At 39.8% G+C, this 18,373-nt stretch overlaps 1 protein-coding gene across 1 annotated transcript in view; it reads left to right on the top strand.

The window, feature by feature from the left end:
- TIMMDC1 (translocase of inner mitochondrial membrane domain containing 1) overlaps nucleotides 1-11,276 on the top strand; it is a 26,166-nt gene extending 14,890 nt beyond the window's left edge. The window contains exons 6-7 of the mRNA XM_006756433.2: nucleotides 7,917-8,027; nucleotides 10,796-11,276. Of these exons, the coding sequence (XP_006756496.1) occupies nucleotides 7,917-8,027; nucleotides 10,796-10,946 (262 nt within the window). The 3' untranslated portion in view covers nucleotides 10,947-11,276. The remainder of the gene's footprint in view (nucleotides 1-7,916; nucleotides 8,028-10,795) is intronic.
- Nucleotides 11,277-18,373: the final 7,097 nt, after the last annotated feature.

The following is an 18,373-nucleotide window of genomic DNA, read 5'->3' on the forward strand; positions in this document are numbered from 1 at the left end:
AGGCAGTCTGCCATCTTTGTTGGTGTTTAATTTGCATATCGCCCGATTAGCCAATGAGAAGTGGTATTGGTCGTACGCCAATTACCATTTTTGTCTTTTATTAGATAGGATACACACACACACATACATATATTCTTAATATATTTTTTTATTGATTTCAGAGAGGAAGGGAGAGGGAGAGAGGGATCGAAACATCAATGATGAGAGAGAATCACTGATATGGTGTCCTCCTGCACGTGCCCCACTTGGTACTGAGCCCGCAACCTGGGCATGTGCCCTTGACTGGAATCGAACCCGGGACCCTTCAGTCCGCAAGCCGACTATCCACTGAGCCAAACCGGCCAGGGCTTGATAAACCATTTTTGTGTGTGTGTATTTAAGTATCCATGCTTTGACTAACATAAACTATCATCATTTATGGAGGTCTTCCTTTCAGATGTACTTACATTATAAGTTGATGGCTGTGATAGATTTGGTATGTAAAGAAAGCCCCACCCCTCCTTTTTTGGTCCCTTGGCATTTCTTCAAAGTAATTTAAGTTCCATATTAGGCACATGCTGGTTTTTAGTATGCTCTGAAAAAAATGCTCTTTTTAAAAAGTGTATAATGCCAAGAATTTTATCTCTTTTATGGTGTGCTTTATCCTTATGACCTTTCTGAATTACATAGATAAAGAGAAACATTTTATTATGGCCTTTCGAAAGCAAGATTTAGTTAGTTCCTGACAAGGGCCTAAATTGAACAAATAACCCTATATGTAGAATGCAGTTTTATCTTCAGTGACACTAAACACAGCATAAATTTTACTGTTTTAACTTTTTAACATTTTCCCCTATGTCGTCTTAGAAAAGAAGGAAAGTCATTATTAATACAGTGGGGCCTTGACTTACGAGTGTCCCGACTAACGAGTTTTTCTAGATACGAGCCATCTCTCGGCCGATTTTTTGCTTTGAGTTGTGAGCTAAAATTTGGGTTACGAGCCAGCTTCAGATACCCCACCACTAGTTGGCACAGCGAATGTCACAGTGAACACCCAGCATCACGTGTCTCACTCGTTCACTTTTTGTTTTGACATACGAGTAATTTGAGTTACGAGCTCCGTCACGGAATGAATTAAACTTGTAAGTCAAGGCCCCACTGTAATCTAAGCTTCCATCTTAATCAATTAGTAAAAGGAAGTAAATTAAACTCAAAACAAGCAGAAGGAAGAAAATAATAAAGATGAGAAGTTACAATTAATAAAATTGAAAACAAAATCAATACAGAAACATCATGGAATCAATATCAAGTTCTTTAGAAAGATTAATTAATAAACTACTAACTAGACCAATCAAGTAAAAAAGAGAAAACAAATGATCAATTCTATATAATAAAAGCCTAATATACAAATTGTCCCCTTGGGAGTTTGACTGGGGGTTCGACCGCTCGCTGTGATGTGCACTGACCACCAGGGGGCGGTGTAGAACATGGCGGGCATCGGCGATGAGGTGCTGGCAGCAGGGGGCAGTGGTGGTGCTGCCAGCCCCTGTGGGTCCTGACAAGGGCAGGATCACAGCAGGATGGTGGAGCAGGTGAGCAGGCGGCACCAGACCAAGGCTGGTGCGAGTGTGGGCCCGATTGCCTTGCCGTCTGCCCTGCAGATGGTGATCAGCGGTGAGGGGCAGGGCTGCCACCCAGCTCCCAAGCACTGAGGGAGCCGGGCAGGGGGCCCAGTCTCAACCAATCACCCTGCCGGCCAGATGGTGGAACAGCTGAGGGAGCAGTGCCAGGCCAAGGCAGAGTGCTAGGCGGGACTGCAGGGCTGGGTATGCAAGCTGGGGCTGCAAGGCTGGGGGCTCAAGCTGGGGCCTGATTCCTGCAGGCTATCCTGAGCAACCCAACTGTGAATGAATTCGTGCACTGGGCCTCTAGTATAGGAATAAAAAGGAGGACAACTTGATGATCCTGAGGTCATGTAAAGTATGAAAAAAAATATTAGGGAATATTTTATGCCCTTACTAGGAGCCTGATGCACAAATCCATGCACATTGAAAGAAAATTAATTAAAAGAAATATTTTAGAGGTGGGGGAAGGACTGCAGAAGGGCTCCAGGGCGTGTCCAGCCTGTCTTGCCCAGTCTGATTGGGGCTGATTGGGGCCATCTTGCCCAGTCCCGATTGAGGCTGATCAGGGCCGGCCGGCTGGGGAGGGACCGCAGGAGGGCTCCAGGGCATGTCCAGCCTGTCTCGCCCAGTCCGGATCAGCCAGTCCCCAGCATCAAGCTAACCTACTGGTCAGAGTGTCTGCCCCGCTGGTGGCCAGTACACATCATAGTGACTGGTTGAACGGTTGGATGCTTAGCATATTAGGCCTTTAAATATATAGATATCCTACAGCTTAGGTGAAATGGACAAATTCCTTAAAAGTTGCACACTACCAAAGCTCATGAGGAAAAAATAAACAATCCAAATAGTCCATGTGTATTAAAAAATAAAATCAATCTTAGCCCAGCTGGTGTTGCTCAGTGGTTGGCAGAGCATCGCTTATGAACCAGGAGGTCACGGTTTGGTCAGGGCACAATCCCCAGTAAGAGCATGCAAGAGTCATCCGATTAATGATTCCCATCATTGATGTTTCTATCTCTCCCTTGCCCTTCCTCTTCTAAATTAAAAAATATATATATATCTCTTACAGTTTAAAACTTTCCAAAAAAGAAAGCTTAGATCACTTCGCTGATAAAGTTTTGAAAAATTGACTTAAAGAAGAAATAATGTAAATTCTACACAAACTTTCCCAGAAAATAGAAGAGGAGGAGATATTTACCAACTGGGTAAATACTTGGGTTCTGGCTAGGAAAGAATTCAGAGCCAAGACCTAAACTGTAAGAGAACATTTATTTGGTAAATCACAGAGGAAGAAGAAGCAATTCCTAGAAGAAAAGGGCTTCAGAAACAAGTTATAGAGGTAAAGGAAGGGCCCTTGGAGCTTGGGAGTGAGGAAGCTAATGGTAACGTGCCTGGGGCAGAGAGGGGGAGGAAGAAGGGAAAGGGAAAGACAAGAGGGCCTGCTCTTGGGAGGGAGAATGCACTGAGCCCTCTATCCTAAGGGCTTTAAGGGTGGAGATTTTAGAGGAGGTCCCAGGGGAAGGTCTCAATGGAATATTCAGCAGTTTCCCCCTTTCAGGATCTAGGTGTCCTCAGATTGATTGGTCTTCCCCAGGGCAAGGGGTCATTATTCAATGCAGCTGGTCCTGAGGTTGGTTTTGTTGCTTTTCTGGGTCTGGAGCTGCAGTAAAACCTGAGGTATCTCCGGGGAGGGAAGGGAGGCGGTCTTGGTCCAAACCACATGACTACCAATATGCTAGGGTCTAAGTCACCACTGATGGATTGGTTGGTGCCAGGGCAGGAGGTCATTATTCAATGTAGTTGGTCCAGTGCACAAGCCATGGGGTTTTCCTTTTTTATTTTCTTTTTCAAATATTTTTTTTATTGACTACGCAGTGATGGCGAACCTTTTGAGCTCAGCATGTCAGCATTTTGAAAAACCCTAACTTAACTCTGGTGCCGTGTCACATATAGAAATTTTTTGATATTTGCAACCATAGTAAAACAGATTTATATTTTTGATATTTATTTTATATATTCAAATGCCATTTAACAAAGAAAAATCAACCAAAAAAATGAGTTCACATGTCACCTCTGACACGCGTGTCATAGGTTCGCCATCACTGGACTACAGAGACAAAGGGAGAGGGAGAGAGTGGAAAACATCAATGAGAGAATCATTGATCGGCTGCCTCCTATATGCCCCCTACTGGGGATCAAACCTGCAACCCAGGCATTTGCCCTTGACTGGGAATCAAACCCAGGACCCTTCAGTCTGCAGGCCGACGCTCTATCCACTGAGCCAAACCAGCTGGGGTTGTGGTCTGGTTTGTTGCTTTTCTGGGCCTGGAGCTGAAATACAACTGATGCCTAGATCTTATCTCGAGGGAGGAAAGGTTAGGAGGTCCAAACTGCAGGACCATTGATATGCTAGGGGAGGAAAAGTCACCCTGGGGGCTAAGTCCCCAGGGACTTTCCACCCTGGCGACCTTCTGTACCTGGTCTATCATCCTTGCTCTGCTCGTGTCTAACTGCCTACAACACAACCAACTGAGCGACCCAGCCAGGGCTAATTCCACCGTCTTGAAACTCTGTCTTTTCTTGGCTTCCATGACATCCCATCCACTGAAGATTCTTCTGTCCAATGAACCATTTCCTAAAAAAAAAAAAGAAAAAAGAAGAACATTGTCCAGTGATATCACACTGCATCATTTAGCATTGGTTCAATACAGTTATCTAAGATAGGTTCTATATTCAAAAATCTTTAATTATTACAATAACATGTGCATATAAGTTTTTTTAAACCCAGGATCCATTTGTATATTGCATTTAGTAATTGTGTCTTTTTAGTTTCCGTTAATGTAGAAAAGTTCCATTTATTATACCCATAGTTCTATAGGTCAGAAGTCTGGGTAGGCTTGAATGGCTTCTCTGCTGAAGGTTTCACAAGGCCAAACATCATGGTATTGGCCAGCCAGGCTCTTATCTTGAGGCTCTGTGGGAGAATCTGTTTCCAAACCAGGTTGTTGACAAAATCCTTGTGGCAATAAGAAGGAAGTCCTTATTGGCATTCACATTCCAACTCACAGTATCCCTCCATGTTCAAACTAGCAACCAGCATGTTGAATGCTTCTCATGCTTCAAATCTCTGACTGAGAAATGGCTGCCAGCAGCCCTGACTGGGGCAGTCGCAGCATAGAAACAATTATCCCTGCCAGCACCTCCGTCTGGGAGAAAGCCACCTGAGTTCCTGCCCTGATGCCAGACAATCCAGTTCCTCCTCGTATGTGTCTGGGTCCCCCAAAGCTTCGCCCTGGTGCTGGAGCTCAGAAGAAGCAGGACCTTGTGGTCTTGCTAATAATGGTATTGCAACCATCGTACTAAAGTGCTTCAGGTAAAATCTAACCCTGGCCAAGTACCTAATGCTTCCCATGACCTGGCTCCGGACAATACACCAAGCCTCACCTTCCTGGCAGATAGCAAACATTCAATAAATGTTATGTAATAGATGACATCGATCAATACCAAGAGAACTCTGAATGCCCACCATTTGGCCCAGGCCCTTCAGTTTCAAGCTGAGATCCACAGTAACTTCTTCATGTTTTGGACCAGTGGTTCACAAAGGTTTGTGTTCAGAATTCCTTTACACACTTAACAATAATGGAGGGCCTCCAAGAGCTTTTATTTTTGTGAATTATATCATTTATATTTATTGTATTAGAAATTAAATTGAAAAATGTTAACAAAAAAAAACTCTCTGATTTCCACTCTAACACTAGCCAGAGAAAGCTCTGCTTGGAAAGGGTTCACACAGATAATCTCCTTTTTGACTGACTCAAATTCAGCTGATTCATAACCTTCATTATGTCTGTAAAATCAATTTACCATGTAATGTAATACAATCATGGGCATAATATCTCATCATATTCACAGTTGGGGTATCAGGATAGGATAATTTAGGGAGACTTTTTAGAATTCTGCATGCATATTGGGTATCTAATACATTTTTCTACTGCATAGGTATCTTTTTCCCATTCTGGTTAAGTACTCTGTGGGAGTGAAAGTCAGTGAATAGCCTGTTTTCCAGCTGCTTCTAGTGATTTTTAATGATTCATGCTGTAATCAGTTATTCCAAAGGCAAAACATTGATTAGCTATTCCATCATTCTTCTGTCCTTTTTAGATGGCATTCACTTGAACAAAAAGTTTCTCCCTTCCCCTCCTTCTGCCCACTCCCTTTTCCCACCCCCTTTTCAGGGGATGGTAACACTATAGATTTATGGATTTTTTTTAACTAAATTTTTTTTGAATTTAGCATTTCATAATCTATTGCTGACATTATTTTTGTTGTTAATATACCAGGTTCTTAATATAAGAATTGTTGAAGCTAGCAACAAAACTAAACTATTTTCATTGTGGGGGAAAAATAAGTTACTGTCTTACCCATATTTAATCACACAGTTCAGAGGTGTTAAGTATATTCACACTAGAGGCCTGGTGCACGAAATTCGTGTGTGTGTGTGTGTGGGGGGGGGAATCCCCTCAGCCCAGCCTGCACCCTCTCCAATCCGGGACCCCTCGGGGGATGTTCGATTGCCGGTTTAGGCCTGATCCCAGGGATTGGGTCTAAACCGGCAGTTGGACATCCCTCTCACAATCCAGGACCGCTGGCTCCTAACTGCTCACCTGCCTGCCAGCCTGATTGCCCCTAACTGCCTCCCATCCCCCACCAGCTGGCTCCTAACTGCCTCTGCCTGCTGGCCTTGTCGCCCCCAACTGCCCCCCCGCCGGCCTGGTCGCCCCACACAGCTTGCTGTTTAGTCATTTGGTCATCCCTCGCTAACCCCCCTGCCGGCCTTGTGGCCCCACGCAGCCTGCTGGTTGTTACTGTGATGGTGTCCTGGACAATTTGCATATTCCTCTATTATTAGTATAGATTGTTATGCAACAGATCTCTAGAACTTTTTAATCTAGCAAAACTGGAACTCAGTACCCATTAAACACTAATTCTTCCTCTCCTTGCCCCTCAGCCTTTGGCAACTACCTTTGTTTTCTGTTTCTATGATTTTGAACACTTTAGATACCTCATATGAGTGGAATCATATGTGACTTTTTGTAACTGGCTTATTTTTCTTAACATAATGTCCTTGAAGTTCATCCATGTTATAGCATATGACAGGATCTCTTTATTTAAGGTGGCATAACATTCCATTGTATTAACATTTTCATCATTCATCTGTCAATGATCATTTCCACCTAGCAAAGATAATTTTTTAAATTAGCCTACTTAAGTTGTAGCCAGAGTAAATTTAAGTTATGTCAGAGCCAAAAACCCCTTTGACACATTTTTATTGTTGAGATTATTACAGATGTCTCCCCCTCCCCCCCATTACTCTCCTCCTCTTGGTTTCCACCTCACCCCAGGCCTGGTTTTTACAGCCTGATGTTATGGGGACTTCTCTTCCCAGCACTGGAACCCTGGGCTGAGGGGTCTGGTGTGGGGCTGGGACTCTGCTCCTCACAGGAGGTCTCTGCAGCAGAGATATCCCTCCTGATTAAAAAAGTTGCCACACGTAGGTGTCGAACCAACCCATTCCAGGCCTCCGCCCGTCCTACCAGTCTCAATGTGCTTTCTTCTTTACTTTTCTTGTTGTAGGACTTCCATTCAGCTAGATTTCAGGTGGTTCTGAATGATGGTTTTTCTGTATTTTAGTTATAATTTTGATGTGGCTGTGGGAGACGGTGAGTACAGGCATTTACCTATGCTGCCATTTTTTTAAAATCCTTTTCTTTGAGAAAACAAGAATGAAACCCTCTTCCTTGCAGTGATAATTTTTATGTAAATCAGTTTCTTAATAGATAACTATATGCATTGTGGGTGAGATTCAATTTTAGGATGTTTTGGTGGCTTCAACCCAAAAGCTAGTAGCATTCCTCCTCTAACCAAAAATACCTGTTCCTGAGAGGATCTGGTACCATTCTAGATATTAACTTTATTCTTAGAAACCTTCAGTATATAGCTACTTACTAGAACTTGTCACAAATATATATTTTCCTGATTAATTTTTCATTAAAAACAGCCAATTTATAGACCAGATGTATGTCACTTACTTTTAGGAAGAGACCGTTACTGTTTTTCTCTGTTGTTCAGACCATGAAGGAAATTACCTTGATTTTTTTTTTTTATTCAACAGGGACACTTTGTCAAATGTTCCTGTACCTATCAGCGAACAAGTGGCTCAGTTGGTGTTGCTCGTGTCTTAGCAGAGATGTTCACATCTTGCCTGATCTAATGGCTTGTTTTTCCTAAGCTTCCCCTCTGCTTCTTCCGCAGTACTCCTGTCGGGAGCCTGTTGATGGTACTCCAGAAGTACTGTGGTGAGACGATTCAGGAGAGAAAACAGAAGGAGAAAAAAGTACTCCAAGAGCTGAAACTGGAAGAGTGGTAAGGAACATGCTAAAACTAGGCCTTTCATAGTGCTGTTCTCTTAAACAATTCAGCTCAAAGAAAAGTTTATTTTTACTGAGTTCTTCAACTTGTACCCTACCTGGTCTTCTCATCTTTTTAATTAAGGAGATTAGAAAAATGGAAGACACTAATTTTATTTTTAATCTGATGAGGATCTTTCCTTAAATACATTTTTTTAAGTTAAAATGTAAATTTCCTTTGGTTGCATGTTTTTCTTTTCCTATATTTTCGACTGCATAAGGAAATGATATAAAGAAAATGCACAGCAGTGAGTGAACTTTACTGGCTTTATGTAAAAGGTGGTGTCCCAGTGTACACATATACCTATAAACAATGTGGAACATGTTCAGTCTCCACTTAAAAGATTCTGCTTCTTGCTGTGGATGCAGAGGAGTTAGGTAGACGTCGTGGCTGGACATGGACTGGATACCACTATGGAAGATGAAAATTCCCATCGGTTCCATGTAGTCATTCCCTGGGCCAGTAGTCAGACTGACAGCAGACTTCATGCTGGTTCTTTGTAAGATCAACATAACGGGCTGCCATTTAGTGTTCCTTGTACAAATAATTGTCAGGGTTCAGCTTCCTGGGTACCTCAGATGACATTTGCTGCACCTGCTGCATTGGTAGTTGAGTAGATAAGCAGTCATTTCCCCCCCACATTTTTATTCAAAACTTCCATTTGTACTAAACACACCCGGAGATGTGGGAATTCTTGATATCTGTAAAACTGTTGTCCAAGTGTTACAGGTGGAAGTGGGGGTTCCTCATCCCCACTAGGTCTTCGTGGTGGTGGATTTCTTGCAATATCCTGAGAAAAGGAATTTTCTGAGATTTGCATGGGGGAATGAGTGATTTTTATTAGTGTGGAATTAAATCCCTGAGTTTCCAAAGTCCCATTTCCCTTAGTCCAGTCATAGAAGTATAGCTTGGGTTCCAGTAGAGCTAAAATCAAAACCAGTGTCCAGAGTTTCTGTTCCATGTCTGCACAGTCCAGTTCAGTATCAGGCCAGCTCAACTTGTGTTTCCCTGCTGCAGTCCATCAGTCCATTGCATGTGGGGTCTACAGGGCCACATGTCTATGGAGGAAACACAGGCGAATGCTAGAAAGCCGAGAGAGGCAACAAGAGAGAGAATTCCTTTGTTTAGATTATGTAGTCCCAAATTTTTGTGGGTTTGCAATGGCCATGCCCATTCTGGCCAAAGACCTCTGTTCCCAGGTGTGACTGACAGACAAGTACCTTCCCTATGCCACCTTAACTTTACTGGGCATGTGTCTGTCTCCTCTTTGTTGGCTCCCAGGGAGTGTGAAATTACAGCTTCCTAGTGAAGCTGCCCATATGACATACCTATAATGTCTGGCCTGACTTCCCTTTGTTCCTTTCCTATTATTGATAACTAGTCAATTACAACAGTATCTTAATGACTTAGGTGGGATAGGAGAAAAAGCATTGATTTTTGGAGCCAATGAAACCTTGAAAACAATGCTTCTAGCTAGATTATTAATTAGTCTATGATCTTAGATATTTTTCTTAACTTTAAGCCCTCAGTTTTCTCAGTCATTCTAAGGGCAGAATCACACCACAATATTCAAAATATGTTTGTTTTGTTCCGTTCTCTTCTCCATACTAAGAGAGTGGATGGGATATGCGGTTATGGGTTCTAGAATAAAGCACTTAAACTTCTGAATACCAACATAAAATTTAATGTTATGAAGAATTGAAAGCATTACCTCATTTCTAGTTCTTAGATATCATAAGAGACTTCTTTTTCTAAAAAGAAAACTTTGGGAAAGGAGTTGGAAAGATAGGGAAAATATATTGACTATTTGAATCTGACATATGTAGTATGGAAGTATTAGCATTTGGAAAAATATGAATAAATAATTTTATTACAATAAAAAAAGAAAATTAGAGAAGTTGATCAGTTAGTCAGAAATGAAAAACCTCAATAATGGGTAAAAACAAAAACAATTATCAGAATAAAGAATACTTTGGCAGAAGGGAATAGTAACAAAAATGTATAGGATATAAATATATATATTTCTGAGTAGTATTAATCTAATAAATAGTTAAGAATCTTTGTCTACTTCTCTAGGGGAATCAAGCAAAGTGAGAGTCTAAAAAATTGCTGTCATGAATAGAAAATGTAGAAAACTAGCTATAGACATATGGAAGAAGAAATGGTCATGTGTGATTGTAAAGAGTTGAAAAGTCATAGGTGACCCTGATAATCACTTAAAGAAAGGAAAACAGTAATGCTTGGTTTAAAATAATAACTGACCTGTTATTTAGAAATTAATTTCTTGTGTATATATACATCTATAGTGTTGTCTCATCTGATTTTTCTGTACCAGGATTACCATTGTTACAAACTCTGTGCAGTTTCTGAAAGGTCTGGCAATAGAGAGTTTAACAGAGTGGCAGGGGACTCATGTACCCTGATCCTGAGGGCAAGAGGATAACCAGGTTGCAAGGCTCACACCTTAGCTAGAGTGCTTCAGCTCCTGCATGTTGCTCCTGCAAGAACTCTACTGACACAGCAGCAATATCCATCTTGGTAATGTGAAAATTCTAGTTGGCTTGTGAGTGGAATAGGAGAAGAAAGTCATTGTATTTAAGTGCAAGGAACAGTGCTCATAAGTTGCAGGGAGAATAAGACAAGTGCTATATTTTAAAAAATAATTATTTGAACTAAAGAAGCAGAACGGTACTTGATATATTCTTTTCATTCTTTGATTATAGGAAAGCCAGATTACAAATTACTGAGCTCCTCCCTGAAGAAATTGAAAGTAGCCTACAGAAAAATCAACCCAAGGATGAAATTAAGAAAATTGAAGCACTGCTAAATCTTCCTAGAAACCCCTCATCAACAGTTAAACAAGACAAGGACTGAAAATGTTCTGGACCTGAAACTCATTGGAGAATTGAAGGGAGCTACCATGCCCATTGAATGCCAGTAGTCAGACTACTCCTTGGATAGCTGATGACAGGTGTAAGGGCTAGCACCTAGAATGGCAGTGACTTGCTCTTACCTTTTTTTAAAACCAAGAATTGGGCTATTGTACTCTCACTTTATTTATCCTTAAATTTAAGTACATACAAATATTTATATTGGTCAGTATATGTATTTGACATATCTATATTGATCGATCAATAGATCTTTTTCCTGAATTTTACAACAATAAATTAAAAATTTCTCAAAAGATTAAAGTTGAGTTCTATAGATTGTATATGTATTCTTGTAGCTATTTAAAAGGGTATTCTGGAATCTCTAGGAGGAGAGAAAAGAACCAGGTAAGGCAAATTGTCTGTGAAACCCTCCTGCCCTTGGGTCCTAGTAACAGTATGGACCTACATTTGTAGTAGTGTTTGGCTTTTGTTTTTCTTTAATCCTTGCCCTAAGATAGTTTCATTGATTTTTTAGAGAGAGAGAGAAACATTGATGCAAGAGAAACATTGATCGGTTGCCTCCCATGTGTGCCCCAGTCGGGGACTGAACCTGCAACCTAGGTATGTGCCTAAACTGGAATTGAACCTGAGACCTTTCAGTGTATGGAATGATGTTCCATCCCAGTGGTTGGCAAACTCATTAGTCAACAGAGCCAAATATCAACAGTACAATGATTGAAATTTCTTTTGAGAGCCAAATTTTTTAAACTTAAACTATGTAGGTAGGTACATTGTTATTAACTTAATTAGGGTACTCCTAAGGCTTAGGAAGAGCCACACTCAAGGGGCCAAAGAGCCGCATGTGGCTCGCGAACTGCAGTTTGCCGACCACTGTTCCAACCAATTGAGCCACACCAACCAGGGTGCAGTGTTTGGTTTTCATAAACAATTAAAAAAAATGATTTCTGTGTCATTTGAAAGAAAAGATAAATTTCACAAAAAGGAATTAAATAAGCATTATTAAAGAAACAGCCCAATTTTGTTTCCTCTCTCAGTATTACTGACAAAGTGTCTATGCTACATTATGAGAGTTATTTAGTATAGATACACAGTCTACACTACAGGAGCTTGCTGCCTCAAAAGGAAGCTATTCTATGGATTGTAACTTTTACTAAATGAGGGGGTGAGATGACTGAATTATCAAAGGGAAAAAATTGCCAGTGCTTTGTTTTAGTGTTAGACCTCATAGTTCCTACTTTGAAAATACCTTGTTCAAAGGAACAAGGTTGGCGAAGCAGCTAGTGTGGTGGCTAAAACAGTTGCCTCTGGAAGAAGACCACGGGCTTGGAATAGCAGTCACGTGGCTTCATAGCCTTGGGACTATAGGAAAGCCATTTTCCTTTAAGTCTCAGTGTTCTCATCTGTCAAATAAGAGAGTTTCTAACTCAAAATGGATGTTAAATGAAATGATGTATGTAAAATGTAGCACAACGTCCCGGCATATAGGGCATTGTATTTTCTTTTCTTACTAAATTTATTGGGGTGGCATTGGTTAATATGACATATAGGTTTCAGGTGTGGGTGTCTACATTACAAGATCTGTATATTACACTGTGTGCCCACCACCCGAAGTCAAATCTTCTCCCATCACCATATATTAGGACCTCCTTCACCCCTCATTTCGTTCTCTGTGGCAATCACCACACTGCTGTTTGTGTTCACGAATTTCAGTTTATGTCCCACATATGAGTAAAATCATATGGTTCTTAGCTTTTTCTGATTGACTTATTTCATTTAGCATAATATTCTCAAGGTCCATTCATGTTGTTGCAAATGGCAATTTTTCATCCTTTCTTATGGCTGAGTAGCCTTTCATCCCAGAATATCAGATTATGCATTCTTCTCCAGTACCTATGGAACATTCTCAAGGATAGACCAGTATGTCGGGTCACAAAACTAGCAAATAAATTGAATTTATTTCAAGAAAATTGAAATTATATCAAACATATTCTCTGACCATGATGTCTTGAGATTAGAATCAACTGTAAAAAGAAAGTAAAGAAACCCATAAATATGTGGCGACTAAACAACATACTACTAAAAAATGACTGGGTCAAAGAAGAAATAAAAGATGAGCTCAAAAGATATATAAAGACAAATGAGAATGACAGTACAACATTATCAAAACTTCTGGGATACAGCGAAAACAGTAATAAGAAGGAAGTTGTTAGGGTTTTGCTGATGACATGGGCTGTGAAAGAATTCACAACTAAAAGAAGAGATGCAGAGAGGAAGTTCATTTTACTTTGCATGAAGGGAAAGGGCCAAGTACTGCTAATCAATACAGGGCAAGAAACAAAAAGTATCTTCCATTTTTAAAGAGTAATGGCTGCTGTTGCTAAAATCCTAAACAGTATACTAGCAAATTGAACACAATAATACGTTAAAAAATAATACATCACGATCAAGTGAGTTCATTCCAGGGGCACGAGGATGTTTTAATACACACAAATCAAGCAATAATACCCCACACTAACAAAACAAAGGGTAAAAATTATATGATCTTATCAATAGATACAGAAAAAGCACTTGAAAAGATATAATATCCATTTATGATTTAAAAACTCAATAAAATGGGTATAGAAGGAAAGTACTTCAGCATAATAAAGGCCATATATAAAGGACCCGATGCATGTTTTCTACTTTTTCCAATATATATCCAGGAGATGGGTTGTTGGGTCTGTTCTTAATTTTTTGAGGAATCACCAGGCTGCTTTCCATAGTGTTTGTACCAGTCTACATCCCTACAAGCAGTGAATAAGGGTTGCCTTTTCTCCACAATCTCTCCAACACTTGTTATTGCTTGTCTTGTTGATAGTGGCCACACTGATGTGCAGTGGTATCTCATTGTAGTTTTGATTTGCATTTCCCTAATTGCTAGTGAGGTTGAACATCTTTTCATATATCTATTGGCTGTTTGTATGTCTTCTTGGGAGAGATGTATTTTCAGGTCCTCTGCCCACTTAAAAAAAATTATATATTTATATATAATTAATTTCAGAGCGGAAGGGAGAGGGCAAGAGAGATATATAATAAAGGCCATGTATGACAAACCCTAAACTAATAGTGGTGAAAAACTGAAAGCTTTTCCTGTAAGATTAGGCACTCTTTTTCAGCGTAGTGCTAGATGTCCTAGTCAGAGCAACTAGGCAAGAGAAAGAAGTAAAAGGCATCCAAATTGGGAAGGAAGAAGTAAAATTGTCTTTTTCTTTTATGGAGGACATGATTCTGTATATAGAAAACCCTAAAGGGTTCTCACCAGGAATTGAACCATGACCACCTGGTTCCTGGATCAATGCTCAACCATGGAGCCACACTGGCCCAAATGGGTCACAAGACCAAATGAACATAATTGACATTTAGAGAGCCTTTCGTCACCAAAAAAACTATTAGAAGCAATAAATATAGTAAAGTTGCAGGGTACAAAATCAATGTATAAAAATTCACTGCTTTCATATATACTAACAACAAAACATCAGAAAAAGGAATGAAAAAATTTTATTTTGCAATTGCAACCAACAGATTAAAATACCTAGAAATAACAAAGAATGTGAAGGACCTATATAGTGAAAACTACAAGGCATTATTAAGAGATTGAAAAAGACAAAATGAAGTGGAAAGATATTTCATGTTCCTGTATTCAAAGAATCAACATAGTGAATACATGCATATTACCCAAAGCAATATACAGATTAAATGCAATCTCCATCAAAATACCAATGTCATTTTTAAAAGAAATAGTGCAGCAATGGGCAGCAGCAGTTCCTATTCCCAAAGCCCTCTTTTCTCTGGCTTCTTAGTGAGCTAAAGCAGCCCTATCTAGACTCATTTCCCCACCTAGTCCCTCTCCTGTTATCCTAGGCCAGTGGTCGGCAAACTTATTAGTCAACAGAGCCAAATATCAACAGTACAATGAATGAAATTTCTTTTGAGAGCCAAATTTTTTAAACTTACACTATATAGGTAGGTACATTGTTATTAACTTAATTAGGGTACTCCTAAGGCTTAGGTTAGGAAGAGCCACACTCAAGGGGCCAAAGAGCCACATGCGGCTCTTTGCCCCTTGAGTGTGACTCTTCCACAAAATAACACATGTGGGTGCACACGTACAGTGCGATTGAAACTTGGTGGCCCATGCGCAGAAGTCAGTATTTTGTGGAAGAGCCACACTCAAGGGGCCAAAGAGCCGCATATCGCTCGCGAGCCGCTGTTTGCCGACCACAGGCCTAGGCCCTTCCTTGTTTCACTGTCCCCAGCTTTAATAAATGTTCTCTAAAATTCACCTGGACTCATGTTGTGAAATTTTTCCTGCACAAAGTCAGGAACCCACACACTACCAGTTGGCCATAAGCAGACCCGGTCAGGGCAGAGTCCCCTGTCCAGTAACAATCATCCTGGTAGGATAGGGCTTCCTAGAAAGTGAGAAGTGAACAAGAAGTTGAAATAAAAAGAAAAGAGGATAAGAAACTGAGAGATTGCTGTGGGGAAATATGTACAGGCTGCTGTGGTGTTATGAGAGAAATCTGAGCCTCATGTCCAATTTGAGTTCTGGTTTTGCTCCTCTTCTGTCTGACCTTAGCAAATCCTTTAACCTCTAAGATCCTTGTGTTTCTCTCCCATAAGGTGGAGATAGAAAGATAATACTAGTAGAGATTTTTACAAGACTAAAATAAAATGTTTTTGTAAAATATAACCTGCTAATATGTCTCAGGTATTTCATCTATTTTTTTTATTGATTTCTAGAGAGTGAAGGAGGGAGAAGGAGGGAGGGAGAGAGAGAGAGAAACATCAATGTGAGAGCAGAACATCCATTGGCTGCCTACTGCATGCCCCCTACTGGGGATTGAGCCCACAACCCAGGAATATGCCCTGACCAGGAATTAAACCAGCAACCTTTAGGTGCATGGGATGACACCCAACCAAGTGAGCCATACTGGCCAGGCATCATCTTTTATTTTTTTAATTTATTTTTCTTTTCCTTTTTTAAATTGAATTTATTGGGTGTGGCTCAGTGGTTGAACATTGACTTATGAATCAAGAGAATCGATTCCCTGTCAGAGCACATGCCCAGGTTGCGGGCTTGATCCCCAGTAGAAAGCATGTAGTAGACAGCTGGTCGATGATTCTCTCTCATCATTGATGATTCTATCTCTCTCCTTTCTTTCTCTCTCTGAAGTCAATAAAAACATTTTAAAAATCACTAAAAAATAAGTGGACTTTATTGGGGTTACATCGGTTAATAAAATTATGTAGGTTTAAGGTGTGCATTCTAAATACGTCATCTGTATACTGTATTATTTTATTTTTCAATTACAGTTGGCATACATTATATTAGTTTCAGATGTACATCCCAGTAATTAGACATTACATAAGTTATTAAGTGATCTCAATAAATATATCCATTTGACACCACACATAGTTATTAGAATATTTTTACTATATTCTCTGTGCTGTACTTTACATCTCCATGACTATTCTGTAACAACCAATTTGTTCTTCCCAATCCCTTCACCTTTTTCATCCATCCTCCCTCCTCTTCTCCCATCTGGCAACTGTCAAAATGTTCTCTGTATCCATAAGTCCGTTTCTGTTCTTGTTCATTTATTTATTTGTTTGTTTAGATTTAATTGTTGATAGATAGGTATTTATTGCCATTTTATTCATGGTTTTTTTTTTTATCTTTTCTTTTTCTTCTTAAAGAAGACCCTTTAATATTTCATATAATACTGGTTTGGTGGTGATGAACTTCTTTAGCTTTTTCTTCTCTGGAAAGCTCTTTATCTGTCCTTTCATTCTAAATGATAGTTTGGCTGGATAGAGTAATCTTGCTTGTAGGTCCTTGCTTTTCATCACTTTAAATATTTCTTGGCAATCCCTTCTGGCCTGCAAAGTTTCTGTTGAGAAATCAACTAACAGTCTTAGAGAGCTCCCTTATAAGGAACAAACTGTCTTCCTCTGGCTGCTTTTAACCCTTTGTAGCCATAAGTGTTTATAGACGCAAGCGGCGGACCTTCCCCACATGCCACACGTGTCTATAGCTGCAAATCTCACATATCAACTCTGGTTGCCCAATTTTAAAAATCAGACTTGTTAGTGACATCTCTGGGTTTGTAAAGAAAATTGTGGTAACAAATATGTAAATATTCCAGTACATAGGGAAGAAATTCCAATATCGATATACTAGTATAGGGCTGCCACTCAGACTTGCGAGAGATAAACACTGCGACACTTGAGATTTTTTTGGTTCATTGTGACACTTGAGATTTGTTTGTGTTATCATGAATTTCACACCTAAAATGGTAAACATGGTCTGCGTTCTTATTTTTTTACAGATATCATCTTTGGCGCATCAACAGAATTTAGTGCTTTTGAGGCTTTTTGTGTCAACGGTTTATTTTTATTTCGTACTCGCTTTTGTTGATATTTCCGTAGAATTGAAAATTATTATTTTATTATTGAATTTATAGTTGTAATATATTATATTGTACAAATAAAATTAAGTCCCCATAAATGGCATCAGATGAAGAAATAATCGAACCAAGCACCTTGCAAGAGGAAGATGATATCCTTTATTCAACTCCAGAATCAGATGATTTTTAAAAATTAAATTCAAAATATTGTTGTGTGTGGAGATGGTTTCTATTTTGGATGCATGGCAGTTAACTGGATAAGATTCTCTCTTTGTCTTTAACCTTTAGCATTTTAATTATGATATGTCTTGGTGTGGGCCTCTTTGGATTCATCTTGTTAAGGACTCTATGTGTTTCCTGGACGTATACATGTACTTCCTTCACAAAGTTAGGGAAGTTTTCTGTCATTATTTTTTCAAGTAGGTTTTCAATTTCTTGCTCCTTCTCTTCTTCCAGCACCCCCATGATGCGAATATTGGTATGTTTTCAATGATGAAGGAGAATCCTTGATCAGCTGTCTTCTGCACGCCCCCTACTGGGGATTAAGCCCACAATTCAGGCATCTTCCCAGACTGGGAATCGAACCGTGACCTCCTGGTTCATAAGTCAATGCTCAACCACTGAGCCACACCAACCTGATGAGAAATAATTCTTTATGAAATTTGGCTCTGTGGTTGGATCAATAGGATGACTCTGTTACTAAAAGGCAGAGAGAACAATGAAGGTGTTGCTGAGTTAGTACAGAGTGACACATAAATGACATGAATCTATGTCCATCAGTACTGAGGGAAACAGGGAAAATGAGATGATTAGAATAAGGAGTTATATCAGGAATATTACTTCAAAATGAACTTAGTGTTTTGTATATAATGAAAGACATTGAATTAGCTTACAAGAGAGGAACATTTCAAGATGGCAGAATAGAACAGCAAAGGAGGTTATAAGAAGGAAATTGCAGGGA

The sequence above is a fragment of the Myotis davidii genome, unplaced genomic scaffold, assembly GCF_000327345.1.
Source record: "Myotis davidii unplaced genomic scaffold, ASM32734v1 scaffold2314, whole genome shotgun sequence".
In the NCBI taxonomy this organism is placed as follows: Eukaryota; Metazoa; Chordata; class Mammalia; order Chiroptera; family Vespertilionidae; genus Myotis; species Myotis davidii.